The 15819-nt window shown below is 51.0% G+C and overlaps 1 protein-coding gene across 5 annotated transcripts in view; it reads left to right on the top strand.

The window, feature by feature from the left end:
• RBM5 (RNA binding motif protein 5) overlaps nt 1-15332 on the top strand; it is a 17508-nt gene extending 2176 nt beyond the window's left edge. Inside the window, exons 2-25 of one of the 5 annotated variants that reach the window (XM_018575003.1) lie at nt 1118-1184; nt 1325-1490; nt 2269-2439; nt 2585-2654; nt 3129-3202; nt 8212-8295; nt 8382-8490; nt 8917-8982; nt 9197-9375; nt 9461-9558; nt 9707-9794; nt 10630-10701; nt 10781-10838; nt 11008-11087; nt 11475-11574; nt 11758-11849; nt 11940-12107; nt 12311-12457; nt 12547-12624; nt 12707-12889; nt 13059-13133; nt 13846-13946; nt 14023-14152; nt 15001-15332. In XM_018575003.1, coding sequence (XP_018430505.1) covers nt 1168-1184; nt 1325-1490; nt 2269-2439; nt 2585-2654; nt 3129-3202; nt 8212-8295; nt 8382-8490; nt 8917-8982; nt 9197-9375; nt 9461-9558; nt 9707-9794; nt 10630-10701; nt 10781-10838; nt 11008-11087; nt 11475-11574; nt 11758-11849; nt 11940-12107; nt 12311-12457; nt 12547-12624; nt 12707-12889; nt 13059-13133; nt 13846-13946; nt 14023-14152; nt 15001-15126 — 2532 coding nt within the window. In that variant the 5' untranslated portion in view covers nt 1118-1167 and the 3' untranslated portion in view covers nt 15127-15332. Of the gene's footprint in view, nt 1-1117; nt 1185-1324; nt 1491-2268; nt 2440-2584; nt 2655-3128; nt 3203-8211; nt 8296-8381; nt 8491-8916; nt 8983-9196; nt 9376-9460; nt 9559-9706; nt 9795-10629; nt 10702-10780; nt 10839-11007; nt 11088-11474; nt 11575-11757; nt 11850-11939; nt 12108-12310; nt 12458-12546; nt 12625-12706; nt 12890-13058; nt 13134-13845; nt 13947-14022; nt 14153-15000 lie in introns of those variants that run through there. The other 4 variants (XM_018575007.1, XM_018575006.1, XM_018575005.1 and 1 more) reach the window with 4 other exon arrangements.
• Nucleotides 15333-15819: the final 487 nt, after the last annotated feature.

Raw genomic sequence — 15819 nt, 5'->3', positions numbered from 1 at the left:
CCCTTTGTCATCTGTGAGCTGGAAGGCGGGGTGCAGAGACACGCTTCACATGTTGCACATGCCGGGAGCCACAGTTCAGTGTGCTGGCTGTCCCTCCGGGGGCCCTATTGGTCCCTCTTAGCATCAGGGGCCACACAGGTTATACGAGTCAGGTCAACAGAATCTCCCTGTGATGGAACACCCATCCCCCACATGTAAGACAGAGGAGGGAAATGACCCGGGAACACCCATCCCCCACATGTAAGACAGAGGAGGGAAATGACCCGGGAACACCCATCCCCCACATGTAAGACAGAGGAGGGAAATGACCCGGGAACACCCATCCCCCACATGTAAGACAGAGGAGGGAAATGACACGGGAATATGCCTACAGAGTGGTATGGGAGTAGCGATCATGCAGGGAGCCATGTGGTATGGGAGTAGGGATCATGCAGGGAGCCGTGTGGTATGGGAGTAGGGATCATGCAGGGAGCCGTGTGGTATGGGAGTAGGGATCATGCAGGGAGCCGTGTGGTATGGGAGTAGGGATCATGCAGGGAGCCGTGTGGTATGGGAGTAGGGATCATGCAGGGAGCCGTGTGGTATGGGAGTAGGGATCATGCAGGGAGCCGTGTGGTATGGGAGTAGGGATCATGCAGGGAGCCGTGTGGTATGGGAGTAGGGATCATGCAGGGAGCCGTGTGGTATGGGAGTAGGGATCATGCAGGGAGCCGTGTGGTATGGGAGTAGGGATCATGCAGAGAGCCGTGTGGTATGGGAGTAGGGATCATGCTGGGAGCCGTGTGGTATGGGAGTAGGGAGCCGTGTGGTATGGGAGTAGGGATCATGCAAGGAGCCGTGTGGTATGGGAGTAGGGATCATGCAGGGAGCCGTGTGGTATGGGAGTAGGGATCATGCAGAGAGCCGTGTGGTATGGGAGTAGGGATCATGCAGGGAGCCGTGTGGTATGGGAGTAGGGATCATGCAGGGAGCCGTGTGGTATGGGAGTAGGGATCATGCAGAGAGCCGTGTGGTATGGGAGTAGGGATCATGCAGGGAGCCGTGTGATACAGCTGTAGGGACTGCTTGGAGGGTGTAGCAGTACTTCTGACCCCGCTCATGTTTTCCTTCTGTCCAGAATCATCCACCATACCGGCCACAAGAGGAACGAGACCTTGGAGAAGAAGTATGGGCTCGGATAAGCGGTACGTCTCCATCTACATTCTGATCTTTCTGGTGTGATACTCGTCTGCAGAGCTGACACTTCTCTGTGATCTCCTCTATGACGTGTACATCGGGGGGCGTCTATACCGCACTCACCCCTCACACGTGCTTTGTTTTGCAGAGTAAGTCGCAGCGAGCGCAGTGGGCGGTACGGATCGGCCTTTGACAGAGACGACCGCGACGAGCGAGTTCCCCGAAACAGACGCAGAGAATCCATCGAGTATAAACGGTACCGAGAGGATCGGGACGATCGATACGATGACTACCGGGACTACGACAGCCCCGAGGTGAGTATCCGCCCCCTGGGGGAGGGGCTAGTGATCCTTAGCACCACCTACTGACCCGAGTTATGGAGGGAGCTGCCTTCTCCAGCCTACCACCCTACTACTTCCTGCTCCCAACGTCTATCACTATACCCCTTCCTGCCCCCAACATATCCCTCCATACCACTTCCTGCCCCCATACCACTTCCTGCACCTACCCTGCCCCCATCGTATCCCTCCATACCACTTCCTGCACCTACCCTGCCCCCATCGTATCCCTCCATACCACTTCCTGCACCTACCCTGCCCCCATCGTATCCCTCCATACCACTTCCTGCACCTAACCTGCCCCCATCGTATCCCTCCATACCACTTCCTGCACCTCCCCTGCCCCCCCCCCAGCGCTTCCCTCCATCCCCCTTCCTGCACCTCCCCTGCCCCCATCGTATCCCTCCATACCACTTCCTGCACCTACCCTGCCCCCATCGTATCCCTCCATACCACTTCCTGCACCTAACCTGCCCCCATCGTATCCCTCCATACCACTTCCTGCACCTACCCTGGCCCCATCGTATCCCTCCATACCACTTCCTGCACCTACCCTGCCCCCATCATATCCCTCCATACCACTTCCTGCACCAACCCTGCCCCCATCGTATCCCTCCATACCACTTCCTGCACCCTTCGTATCCCTCCATACCACTTCCTGCACCCATCGTATCCCTCCATACCACTTCCTGCACCTACCCTGCCCCCAACGTATCCCTCAGCACAGTGGTGAAGGGTTTGTTTTGTCTTCCAGCGAGACAGAGAACGTGACCGCGAGAGAAGAAACAGTGACCGCTCTGAGGACGGCTACCATTCGGATGGTGAATACCCAGACCAGGACTATCGCAATGATTATTACATGGATGAAAAGGAGAGCAAGACCATCATGCTGAGAGGCCTTCCCATAAACATCACTGAGAATGACGTGAGTAGGGAGGATGCGTGTCCTGGACACGGGGGGGCGGCACCCTCCTGGCGACGGGGGGAGTGGGCAATTGGCTCCTCCCCCATATGGTACATTCACAGCATCGGCGTGCACACTGACCTCACTGGGCCTTCTTGTCTTGTAGATCCGAGAGGTGGTGGAGACCTTTGAAGGGCCACAGCCTGCTGACGTGAGGCTGATGAAGCGTAAGACAGGTGAGGTTCTTTCCGCCGCGGTGTGGTGCCCTTCCGCTCGCTCTGAAACTCTCCCTCTGGGGTTTAGCCCCCCCCTCTCCATCCCCATTCACCATCAGGTTATTAATGGTTTTGCCATGGTTAAGGAGCCTCTTAGATTACACTGCCCTTGTCAGTATTGCTCTGCCGGTAAGTAGGATTGTGTAGTTGTCACCTTATACCATTGCAGCCTCCTGTGAGTGTTCAGCATGTGGGGGTCCGGCAGGCCCCTAGACCCAGCTGGTGGAAGGGCTAGTTAGAGGGGGTGAAATGGGGGTCATCGGACGAGGTTCCTTTTCATGGCAACCCTCATAAGACAGGCCAGAGGAGGAGTGCAGCCATGGAAGTCAGTGCTAGATCCATGGGCTTTGTCAGATGGAGAGATGGAGCTGTGTTTTCTGTAAGAAGGAACTGACTAACACTAGTATCCCGTCTATATCTGAATGCTGTCTCTAGGTTTAAGCCGCGGTTTCGCCTTCGTGGAGTTTTATCACTTGCAAGATGCTACCAGCTGGATGGAAGCCAATCAGGTTGCTTCACTCGCCAAGTCTAGAATACTGCTGAGAAATGGCACATTGACATATGTCTGTAACCGAGATCGCAAAGCAGAGCGGGGGGGAGGGTGAAGGGAGAGGCTCACAGGTTCCAGGGCATCTTGACAAAGGGGGTCACGCTCTGTGTACATTACAGGTACCCCCCCCTGCCCAGTGTCCACGTCCAGCTCTGTGACAGGTTCATGTCTATAGTCTGAATTGCTGATGCACGGCCTCACCGAGTGTCTGAGGACCCGGCCAGTCACATTGGATCTGTCATATATCACAGGAATGGGAAGCCGATTGGGCCCGCCGACTAATCACACACATCAGACACTTTGATAAATGCGGGCCCTTCGGTGTTCGGAGCCTCCTGAATGTCAGCACAGCATGTCCTCGGATGTGAGGGGGTTTGTGAACTCGTTGGAATATTTTGTATTTCTGCAGAAATGTCTTCCACAACGTCATCCAACCCAAGTCCGAATAGTTAACACATTTTACATATTATTGTCACTCCATAGAAGAGGTTTCATTGGTTACAAAGACTTAGATTTACTAAAATTTCCCCAACCAAAACCTCGCAAGAACGCTTTGTGTAGCTGCTGACTGGCCTGCTGTCACAGCATTTCAGAGGGATTCAGGTCAGGACTCTGGAGTCCTTGTGTTTTGGATGATTTTAACATTACGTCATCCAGCGGCTTCTTATGTTTAGAATGTGAAAAATAACCCCCAAAATCTGTGTGGAATTTCTTGGTTCTGAGTAAATGTGCCCAGGCCTGAGGCAGCAGACCAGCCCCACACCTTATATTCCCCCAACATGCTTCACAGTTGATGTCCAGGAAATGGAGTAGTGCTGTGGAACATTGTCAGTTGAAGGGCAAGAGATCTGCAGTATTTAATGCCTGGGTTTCTTCTGTAGTTACTTCCCATAAATACCATTGTTACTAAAGGTTTTTTTGGGTGCTCTGTGCATTGGGGGTCCGGGTTATAGCCCTGGGTGCTCTGTGCATTGGGGGTCCGGGTTATACCCTGGGTGCTCTGTGCATTGGGGGTCTGGGTTATAGGACTGGGTGCTCTGTGCATTGGGGGGGTCTGGGTTATAGGCCTGGGTGCTCTGTGTATGATCAGGGTTATAGGCCTGGGTGCTCTGTGTATGATCAGGGTTATAGGCCTGGGTGCTCTGTGTATGTTCAGGGTTATAGGCCTGGGTGCTCTGTGTATTGGGGGTCCGGGTTTATAAGCCTGGGTGCTCTTTGTATTGGGGGCCAGGTTTATAGGCCTGGGTGCTCTGTGTATTGGGGGTCTAGGTTATAGGCCTGGGTACTCTGTATATTGGGGGTCCGGGTTATAGCCCTGGGTGCTCTGTGTATTGGGGGTCCGGAGTATAGGACTGGGTGCTCTGTGTATTGGGGGTCTGGGTTATAGGCCTGGGTGCTCTGTGTATTGGGGTTCCGGGTTATAAGACTGGGTGCTCTGTGCATTGGGGGTCTGGGTTATAGGACTGGGTGCTCTGTGTATTGGGGGTCTGGGTTATAGGCCTGGGTGCTCTGTGTATTGGGGGTCCGGAGTATAGGACTGGGTGCTCTGTGTATTGGGGGTCTGGGTTATAGGCCTGGGTGCTCTGTGTATTGGGGGTCCGGAGTATAGGACTGGGTGCTCTGTGTATTGGGGGTCTGGGTTATAGGCCTGGGTGCTCTGTGTATTGGGGGTCCGGAGTATAGGACTGGGTGCTCTGTGTATTGGGGGTCTGGGTTATAGGCCTGGGTGCTCTGTGTATTGGGGGTCCGGAGTATAGGACTGGGTGCTCTGTGTATTGGGGGTCTGGGTTATAGGCCTGGGTGCTCTGTGTATTGGGGGTCCGGAGTATAGGACTGGGTGCTCTGTGTATTGGGGGTCTGGGTTATAGGCCTGGGTGCTCTGTGTATTGGGGGTCCGGAGTATAGGACTGGGTGCTCTGTGTATTGGGGGTCTGGGTTATAGGCCTGGGTGCTCTGTGTATTGGGGGTCCGGAGTATAGGACTGGGTGCTCTGTGTATTGGGGGTCTGGGTTATAGGCCTGGGTGCTCTGTGTATTGGGGGTCCGGAGTATAGGACTGGGTGCTCTGTGTATTGGGGGTCTGGGTTATAGGCCTGGGTGCTCTGTGTATTGGGGGTCCGGAGTATAGGACTGGGTGCTCTGTGTATTGGGGGTCTGGGTTATAGGCCTGGGTGCTCTGTGTATTGGGGGTCCGGAGTATAGGACTGGGTGCTCTGTGTATTGGGGGTCTGGGTTATAGGCCTGGGTGCTCTGTGTATTGGGGGTCCGGAGTATAGGACTGGGTGCTCTGTGTATTGGGGGTCTGGGTTATAGGCCTGGGTGCTCTGTGTATTGGGGGTCCGGAGTATAGGACTGGGTGCTCTGTGTATTGGGGGTCTGGGTTATAGGCCTGGGTGCTCTGTGTATTGGGGGTCCGGAGTATAGGACTGGGTGCTCTGTGTATTGGGGGTCTGGGTTATAGGCCTGGGTGCTCTGTGTATTGGGGGTCCGGAGTATAGGACTGGGTGCTCTGTGTATTGGGGGTCTGGGTTATAGGCCTGGGTGCTCTGTGTATTGGGGGTCCGGAGTATAGGACTGGGTGCTCTGTGTATTGGGGGTCTGGGTTATAGGCCTGGGTGCTCTGTGTATTGGGGGTCCGGAGTATAGGACTGGGTGCTCTGTGTATTGGGGGTCTGGGTTATAGGCCTGGGTGCTCTGTGTATTGGGGGTCCGGAGTATAGGACTGGGTGCTCTGTGTATTGGGGGTCTGGGTTATAGGCCTGGGTGCTCTGTGTATTGGGGGTCCGGAGTATAGGACTGGGTGCTCTGTGTATTGGGGGTCTGGGTTATAGGCCTGGGTGCTCTGTGTATTGGGGGTCCGGAGTATAGGACTGGGTGCTCTGTGTATTGGGGGTCTGGGTTATAGGCCTGGGTGCTCTGTGTATTGGGGGTCCGGAGTATAGGACTGGGTGCTCTGTGTATTGGGGGTCTGGGTTATAGGCCTGGGTGCTCTGTGTATTGGGGGTCCGGAGTATAGGACTGGGTGCTCTGTGTATTGGGGGTCTGGGTTATAGGCCTGGGTGCTCTGTGTATTGGGGGTCCGGAGTATAGGACTGGGTGCTCTGTGTATTGGGGGTCTGGGTTATAGGCCTGGGTGCTCTGTGTATTGGGGGTCCGGAGTATAGGACTGGGTGCTCTGTGTATTGGGGGTCTGGGTTATAGGCCTGGGTGCTCTGTGTATTGGGGGTCCGGAGTATAGGACTGGGTGCTCTGTGTATTGGGGGTCTGGGTTATAGGCCTGGGTGCTCTGTGTATTGGGGGTCCGGAGTATAGGACTGGGTGCTCTGTGTATTGGGGGTCTGGGTTATAGGCCTGGGTGCTCTGTGTATTGGGGGTCCGGAGTATAGGACTGGGTGCTCTGTGTATTGGGGGTCTGGGTTATAGGCCTGGGTGCTCTGTGTATTGGGGGTCCGGAGTATAGGACTGGGTGCTCTGTGTATTGGGGGTCTGGGTTATAGGCCTGGGTGCTCTGTGTATTGGGGGTCCGGAGTATAGGACTGGGTGCTCTGTGTATTGGGGGTCTGGGTTATAGGCCTGGGTGCTCTGTGTATTGGGGGTCCGGAGTATAGGACTGGGTGCTCTGTGTATTGGGGGTCTGGGTTATAGGCCTGGGTGCTCTGTGTATTGGGGGCCCAGGTTTATAGGCCTGGGTGCTTTCATTCATGAGGTTAGTTGTGGTTGTTTATACTGCAGAGTAAACCAGACAACATCTGATAAATGTTCAATAACTTTGATTTTTTTTTTTTGTAAAATGTGTTCTAAGACTCTGATGTTCTAGAAGCCGTTCCCGCAGAAATCTCGTGTTCACATCCTCTTCTCATGCCGGTAGCATGCTGGCTGTACAAAGTGTTACGTCCCCTTATCCCCATTTCTCTAATGTACACAGAGGCCTACGCGGGTCCCCTCCCTCTCCCGGGCTTACTGCTGAGAATCTCCGCAGACACATGTTCTCCAACTCCACATGGGCAGCACAGTCTGTATATACAGGGGAGGTACCAGTGTATAGATGGGGGAATGTAATGACCAGAGTCAAGGCTGTCACTTGTGTAAGAAAATAGTTTACATTTGAAGTGACCAAGTTCCCCTCTCATCCCCTTCATGGAACCAGTCCAGGGCATCTGAGCTTCCTATGTAGCAATATAGACCGCTGTGCCCCATTTCTGTATCCTGCACTTCATTCAGGATGCAGCACACCTCGGTCCTGTCATGTATAGGGACGTCCCTGACCAGAAACTTGCAATATTCAGCGCTGCATGGGAGCCTCAGAATCCTGACCGGTCCTTCTAGAATAAACATCTACATTGTGCATTGGTGGAGTCTGTAGTTGTAAGATATTCTATCCCACGTATTCCAGACTCATGTGAAGTGCCGTTACTGACACTCCGTACCCAGATCAGCCTGAACCTGTGACATGAACCCGTCCTCCCCCCCCGTGGCTTAACCTTCGTGTGAGGGAAGACTTAGCACATTCTGGCTATTAGGAGCCATTGGAATCATTATACAATTGATGTTCCTTGTTTCGGCCATGTAGTGTTCAGGGGGGTGGGTGCATTGCGATCTGGTTGTGTGAAGTTATAAGGCCATGGGGGTGGTGGGAGAAATCTCTGATTGCACAATTTCCAGTATGTTTACAGAGACTTTTGTTACATTGATTCTACACTGACAAATTGGAAATACTGCCTACAATGTTAACTCTCATCTCTCTGGAGCCCCATTGCTCTTGTCTATACCACCTCCCCACTTCTTGTGTCTTCCTTCGGCAGCCTTGACCCCCTCGGGCTGGCCGGGCAATGCATGTAGCTGGCAGTGGGTGGTCCTTCCCCACATTGCTGTCCATATAAATGTCGGGAGCTGACTCCCCTCCGCCAGGTTATAAACGTCCACCTGCCAGGATGCCGGAAATAACTTTCCCTCTTTTATGTTCTTGCAGAAAAAGTTGGTGATCCAAGGCAAGACCATCGCCATGCATTACAGCAACCCCCGCCCCAAGTTTGAGGACTGGCTGTGCTACAAGGTGAGTGCTTTATTGGAGGTGATGAATGGGTTTCTAGCATTCTGAAGAACAGTCCATATTAAGTGTAAAGCTCTCTGGTTTTGTAGTGTGGCCTGTACAACTTCCGACGAAGACTAAAATGCTTCCGATGTGGGGCAGCCAAGACCGGTGAGTGTTCAGAGACTGCCAGGGACCGTGTTCAGGGGGTCGGTAAAGGTAACAATGTTTAGTCCATTATGGTATCTTCACCAGACAGGAAAGTTAGGATTGTCCTTTTGAGTTCATTAACATACTGTTAATCATTTTTTTTAACCCCCCCCCCCCCCCCCCTTCCATTCCTAAATGTAATTAAAAATGAGTTCCCTTTTGCAAAATAAGACCTGCATCTGTCCAAGCCATTGCCCACGCATGATACAAAGCAAAATAGATTTGACTGTTTAGTAAGTAAATAGCTGTAAGAAGTGGGCCAGGGACGGTACACATTGGGAGGAAAGGGCTTGATGGGTGTTGAAGATACCGTCTACAGCTTGTAATACTTGTGGAGATGAAAGGAAAGAAGACTTCATGTTTTTAGCACAGGAGAAGTGACTACAAGTCGTCCAGAGTTCAGCTTTAATCGTGTCTCATTCTCTACCTCTCCAGAATCGGATGTGGAGGCCCCAGCTGGTACTTCTGATGCTCCTCCGTCCGCTGATTACTACAGCGACAGTAAGTGTTTCTAAAGCGTTTTTCTTCTGTGCTAGAAGTGTGCCAGAGGAACGTGATGATGATGATGAACACCAGTCAGGTGGATTCAATGAGTGATTGTACAGACTTCCGGCTTCATGTTGTTGTATTCATAGCACTGTGGGTGCAGCTTGCTTGTTGTGAGGATTGCTGTGAAGGCGACTTCATTTTAGACAGCTGGGTGTAACCTTATTAGGTGGCTATGTATCCTCAGCCATAATCCTCCGAAACATTGGGCCACACACTGCGATGGAATCTATCCTGGCTGCGCTGGCTCCGTACGTGTCTCTGGCAGTGAGCAATATCCGGTTGATCAAAGACAAGCAGACCCAGCAGAACCGAGGCTTTGCTTTCGTGCAGCTGCCATCTGCATTGGTGAGTGATTGTTGCCGTGTTACATACATGTTGGGAGGGATTGCTTTCCATAAATGTGACTCACCTCCCCTCCTCCTCCCCATAGGAAGCCTCGCAGCTCCTGCAGATTCTCCAGACCCTTCAGCCACCTCTCAAAATTGATGGGAAGACAATCGGTGTGGATTTTGCTAAAAGTGCCAGAAAGTAAGTGGACATTCCAGGATGTCATGTGACAGGAAGCGCTTAGTAAATGTTCTGATCCATCTGAAGTTAGCCATGTAATTGGTTGTGATTGAGTAGCTTGCAATGAGGTAAAACCACTTTGGTTTCTAACAACTTTTTATGTTAACAGGGATCTTGTTCTGCCAGATGGAAACCGGGTCAGCGCATTCTCTGTAGCAAGCACAGCCATTGCTGCCGCTCAGTGGTCATCCACTCAGGTAAGGTTCTATCTTGTTTGTCTCAGGAGGAGCGATGAATCTGTGCTGGGGTATTCATTCTAATAATACTGATGCTACACTGGTACTCTTCAATCAGATACCATTCTGTCTCTTTGCTGGTGGCCCTTGGAGTACACAGTCTCCTTTTTAGATGTTTCTTTCTGACTGTAGGGTTATACTGCCATCTCTACAGGAGGTATGGACAATGGCAAACAGGCTCACACCTCCCACTCCTAGTACGTCCCGGTTCTTTGCTAGAGTCTTAGGAGGTTGAGTGTCTTTTCTCAACCCCGATAAGAAAAGTGTAGCCTTTATGCTATCTAGTATTCATTTTTTCTTCAAATAAGATTGCTGATTCAGCCGGTGTCTATAGGCAGCTCTCTGGCCTTTCCTCAGCCTGACTTTGGAGTGTTGTACCTGGACCCCTCTTGATGTAACATCAGGGGCTAACCCGAATGTGACCTTCAGGCATTGGGGTCTGCATTGTGGTGCTTTTCAGAGTCCTGGCATTGCCTCAGCACTTGGCCCAGTCTCTGAACTCCTCTTGTAAGTTGGCTGTGCAGGTGAAGCATAGGGAGCTGTTTAAAATGTCCTGTTTTCTATTGATCTCCCTGTTGTAATGGTTAATACTGAGGGATTGAGCACTGACATCTCCCACTGGGTGCAGTGTCCTGCATACGCTCCATGCTCTCAGGGTTAATGAAGTATCATTCCGCCGCTGCTCCTGATTGCAAGTGACACATAGAAGTTTCTTAGCATTTTGTTGTATCCAGCCAAAATATTGTGTTCTGTCATTTTTCTTCCAAATTATATGAAATGTTCTCTTGTGTTCCAGGCTCAGGGTGGGGACGGGGCAGAATATGGCTACTCGCAGCAAGGACAAGAAGGATACTCTCAATACGGACAAGTGAGTGTTACTCCTTTTCATTGTTTTATTCATTGTCCTCCCTTCTAGTGATAATAAATCAATGTCTTGTCTTTATTAGGATTATCAGCAATATTACCAATCTCAGGGCGGAGCAGCTGAACCAGGAACAGCAACAGGTGAGCAGAAAGAACTTCACAATGGTTTATTATGTGCAAGGACATTTTTGTTTTGTTTTTCCCCTTTAAAATTTACCGTTCTAGTGGTCCAATTGCCAGTCTGGTCTGACACCTTCATAATGTTCAGTCTGGTGTGACTATCCATAATGTGCTGTGTCTTGTATTTCAGAGGGCGCCCCTGCCACCGCAACCACCAGTGCCGCTGTTGTATGTCAGAGTCCCCAACTCTACCAGCAGCCCAGATCTCCGGTGAGTGATTGGGTCACCCTGCGCTCCAGTGTGAAGGTTGGGCCAGGCATTACTTGCTTGGTCATTATAGGAAGCACCCAGAGAATTATACCGACTCATCACTTCGTTATTATAGGAAGCCCGCAGAGAACTGTACCGTGCCATCACCCCATTATTACAGAGAACTGTACAGGCTCATCACCCCATTATCTTATCATGGGGGGCTGGGAAAGTGGGTTATATCAGTGGGTTGTTTAATACTCTACATCTTCTGGTATACTTTATATTGTGAGGTTCATCTTAGGGACCTAACCCTAAATCTTTGTCCTTTTCATGTGGTCTATACATTAGAAGAGGCAGAATGTACAATCCATTGGCATGTTTTACACATCGTCTTTTCTTCCCCAGACACAGCCCAGCACCAGTGCCTCAAGCAGTAGTGCGGCACCCGGTACTAGCACCCCAGAAGTTACTACACCTAATCCCATCATTCCCGGCGTCAAATATGGTAAGTGTTACTTGGAGGGTTAATCTCGCTACACTAACAGCCTTATTGCAGTGATTGAGGGAAGATCTGTCTGTGTGGCCTCAGTAAAAATCATCCCTGAAAACATGGATCTGTTGGCAGTTCTCCCAGATCACAAGGCCTCTAGTCCCTCATAGCCATGCTCATATTTTCCATTCTTTACAGCTGTTCCTGACACTTCCACATACCAGTATGACGAATCTTCCGGCTTCTACTACGACCCTCAGACTAGTCTGTACTACGACCCAAACTCTCAGGTAAGCCCGGGTGGATGTGGGCACGTTAGCTGGGCTCCTATATTGGAAGATGCCTGGAAGGTCCTTCATTCTTCTCTTGTCTGTCCGCAGTACTACTTCAACTCTGTGACACAGCAATACCTGTACTGGGATGGGGAGAAGCAGACCTATCTGCCAGCTGCAGACTCGGCTACAGGGGGAGCACAGCCCAACGGCCCTAACGCGTCCAAGGAGGGCAAAGAGAAGAAAGAGAAACCAAAGAGCAAGACGGCCCAGCAGGTACAGAGAGGCCATTAAACACGGCACCTTACCTTTTTATTCCCACACTGGTAGCAAGTCCTTCCTGTGTTAAAACGAATAACTCTCGACTTGGTGATGGGGAAGGGAGAGATTGAGTGATGGACAAGGGAACTGTTATATCTGAAAACATGTCCATTTCCAGCACAGTGGTCTAAACTGATTTTATTTATTTACCTCCTCAGATTGCTAAAGACATGGAGCGGTGGGCAAAGAGCTTGAACAAACAAAAGGAGAACTTTAAAAATAGCTTCCAGCCTCTAAACGCACGTGACGAGGATCGCAGAGAGTCCGCAGCCGCTGACGCCGGATTCGCTTTGTTTGAGAAGAAGGTGCGATGGCTGCGTATCGCCAGCTGAGTGCTCGTCTGCCCTTCATACCTAACGTGTGGAGATTAATCTCTCCTCTTCTCTATCCACAGCAAGGAGCCTTACTGGAGAGGCAGTTCATGCCTGACATATTGATGATGATGAACGCCGAGGAAGAGAAGCCACCCAAGGTGAGGATACAACATGATTGTCCTCTATATTGGTGTTCTTTAACCCCTGGCCAGTCTCACTGATATCTGCTTCTGCGTGCAGATGGCCCTGGTTGCAGCTTACAGCGGTGACAGCGACAATGAAGAGGAGTTCGAGCGGCCTCTGGGAATAATCGATGAAGATAAATTAACAGATTGGAAGAAATTGGCCTGTTTACTGTGCCGGAGGCAATTCCCTAACAAAGATGCTCTTGGCAGGCACCAGCAGTTGTCAGATCTGCACAAGGTGAGACCGCCAGACTTGGGACAGAATTCAGGGTGGGGTTTGGGACAAGACCGTCCTTATTCCAGGGGCTTTGGCCTAACAGGCTACTCCTGTGGGTGTGGGGAAACAGACCGTTCTTATTCTAAACACTTTGATACATAACGTGTTTTGAACGCTTTGCATTTTACAGCAAAACCTGGAAGTGTACAGAAGAGCCAAATTGTCCGAACAGGATCTGGATGCGCTGGAGCAACGGGAAAGAGAGGTGAATAACAGCCCCATCCTGCCGTTTCCGCTCTGAATAAATACCCTGAATAGGATGCAGAGAGCCCCTAAGTTCTGTCTGTGTAAAGTAACAGCGTTATTCTTTTTCTGGGTTCCTCTAGAACCCAATCTGCTTCCTGATGATCATGGCCTTGGCAGACTCTTAACAGCCATGGTCACATGACATTGATCACCTGACCATGCAGTGTTGTCTGATCACTGCATTTTGAACATACTTCCTATGCACTTTATAGTCCAGGGACAGAATCTCAACTCCTCATTTTGCTGTGGCTGTAGGGGAGAACATTACAAATTAAAGCAGAACGGATGTCACCGGACCTTGTGGTCGGTCCAGTGACATCACTGCAGCTTCTCCTTCCTCCGACGGAAGGGGGTGGGCATTCTTCCAGGACCAAGCAGGGCTCACATAATGACGTGTGACCAATGCTCAGCCTTGAGTACTGTGAGCACACGCTCCTGGGGGGTTGTAAAAGAACAGGCTGGGCTTGCAGAAAGTGAGCAGAATGTCTTGGGTGGGAGGTTGAGTGATGGACAAGGGAACTGTAATTCTGCCCTGAAGAGGACCTTTGGCCCCCTGGAGTGTTACAAAGCCAGTAACCAATTCCAATCCACATTGAGAGTCGTTGGTGTTGAATATAATGAAGAGTACAGTTGAGGAACATTGCCTTGATTGCAATTGTCTTTCCATGCAGGCAAAATACAGAGACCGGGCGGCAGAGAGGCGAGAAAAGTACGGCATTCCCGAACCGCCAGAGCCGAAACGCAAGAAGGTGTTTGATAACGCAGTACCTGTGTAAGTATCTGCGCTGCGATGCCTGCCTATGTAGTTCAGCACAGTGCATAGATCTAAACATTCTCCCCTTTTGTAGGAACTACGAGCAGCCAACCAAGGATGGGATTGACAACAGTAACATTGGAAACAAAATGCTCCAAGCCATGGGCTGGAAGGAGGGCTGCGGCCTGGGCAGGAAGAGTCAGGGAATTACAGCGCCTATTCAGGTGAGACAGACCACCATGTTCATGAAGAGAACCTTCACTTTGCTCATGCAAAACAAAACCAGTTCATTTAACTGCCGCACTTCCCAGGTGCGCATACTAACATTCCCTTTGCTCCACTACATTCTGTCTTCATAAGTGAAGATCTAATTGGCACCTTCTGCAGAGGTTGAGGTCTCCTCCTGCCCTCATGTGATAGCGCATGGTGTCTGAGCAGCCGGTTGCAAAGCACCAGTACTGTCCACTGGGAGGAAGTACCTGGTCTTTTTCTTTCTTTGTTCTCGGCAGCTGACCACAGAAGCGAGAGCATCTGCGAGGGTGGAAGTTAAAGGAGAACAATGGGGTCAGGGCTTTTCCCCATAGTTCTTGTAAGGGTCACGGGAGGACACAAACTAGCGTCCTCCCGTCACCCAAAGCTCAGTATATAGGGAGCTACAGCTCGCGGTATACTGAGATGCCGGGACGGATCCCGAAATTACTGTCGAGATCCATCCAGCTGCGTGATTGACAGCTGGCTCCGCCTATCTAGAGGCAGAGCCAGCTATTCCCCCGTCCGTTCCGCCAGTCAGCGCTGGAAGATCGGACGGGAGGAGGGGAATCCCTGCAGGGAGCCGTGAGTGACAGTCATGGCTCTCTTCAGGGATAGATCGAGAAGTGAGCGAGCGACTATGTGTTCTCTCACATCACGATCTATTGAGCCGACCTGTGACAGTTTCATTGTCATACGTCGGCTCAGACTATGAGGAGGAGTGATTTTCACTCGCCTCATAGTTCTCCTTTAAGCTCGGCTACACTTTATTATCTGGTGTGTTCCATGTTTCTTATTCTCTGACCATGCTTTCTTCTTGCAGGCTCAGGTGCGGATGAAGGGTGCCGGTCTGGGAGCAAAAGGAAGTTCCTATGGAGCCAGCACATCGGATTCTTACAAGGATGCCGTCAGGAAAGCAATGTTTGCACGATTTACAGAGATGGACTGAGCAGTTGGTTGCAGTGTACAAATTCATCCCCAGGGGGGGGGGGGGGCAGATCAGAGCTCTTCCTCGTCCTGTGTTGAGGTGATGGGCAGATGTTCTGCCCGGCAGGAAGAGGCTGCTGGCCTCCCGTGTAAATATGTAAAATGAGAATGTACAGTGTAAATATATATTTTGTGTTACGTTTCTATGTTGTGCAGAAAGTGAGAGAGACGTTCTTACCCTCCAACAGCAGAGGGACTGTCAGTCCTTTCTATCTTATAACGGATGTGTGAGGTGGTATTGCCCTCCATGGCGGAGGGACTGTCAGTCCTTTCTATCTTATAACGGATGTGAGAGGTGGTATTGTCCTCCATGGCGGAGGGACTGTCAGTCCTTTCTATCTTCTAGAGGATGTGTGAGGTGGTATTGCCCTCCATGGCGGAGGGACTGTCAGTCCTTTCTATCTTCTAGAGGATGTGAGAGGTGGTATTGTCCTCCATGGCGGAGGGACTGTCAGTCCTTTCTATCTTATAACGGATGTGTGAGGTGGTATTGCCCTCCATGGCAGAGGGACTGTCAGTCCTTTCTAGCTGATAACTTTGTACATTTGTTTTTTTTTTCCGATTAAATAAATTTCGAAGCAAAATAGAATTGTGTGTGCTGAGTTATTTTGTTGTGAAGACGCACGTAACTGATCTGTAGCTCTGCGGTCGGTCT

Source organism: Nanorana parkeri, unplaced genomic scaffold (assembly GCF_000935625.1).
Source record: "Nanorana parkeri isolate BGI_ZX_2015 unplaced genomic scaffold, ASM93562v1 scaffold3458, whole genome shotgun sequence".
Lineage (NCBI taxonomy): Eukaryota > Metazoa > Chordata > Amphibia > Anura > Dicroglossidae > Nanorana > Nanorana parkeri.
The sequence above is the reverse complement of the archived record's forward strand: the minus strand, read 5'-3'. Positions and strand labels throughout refer to the sequence as shown.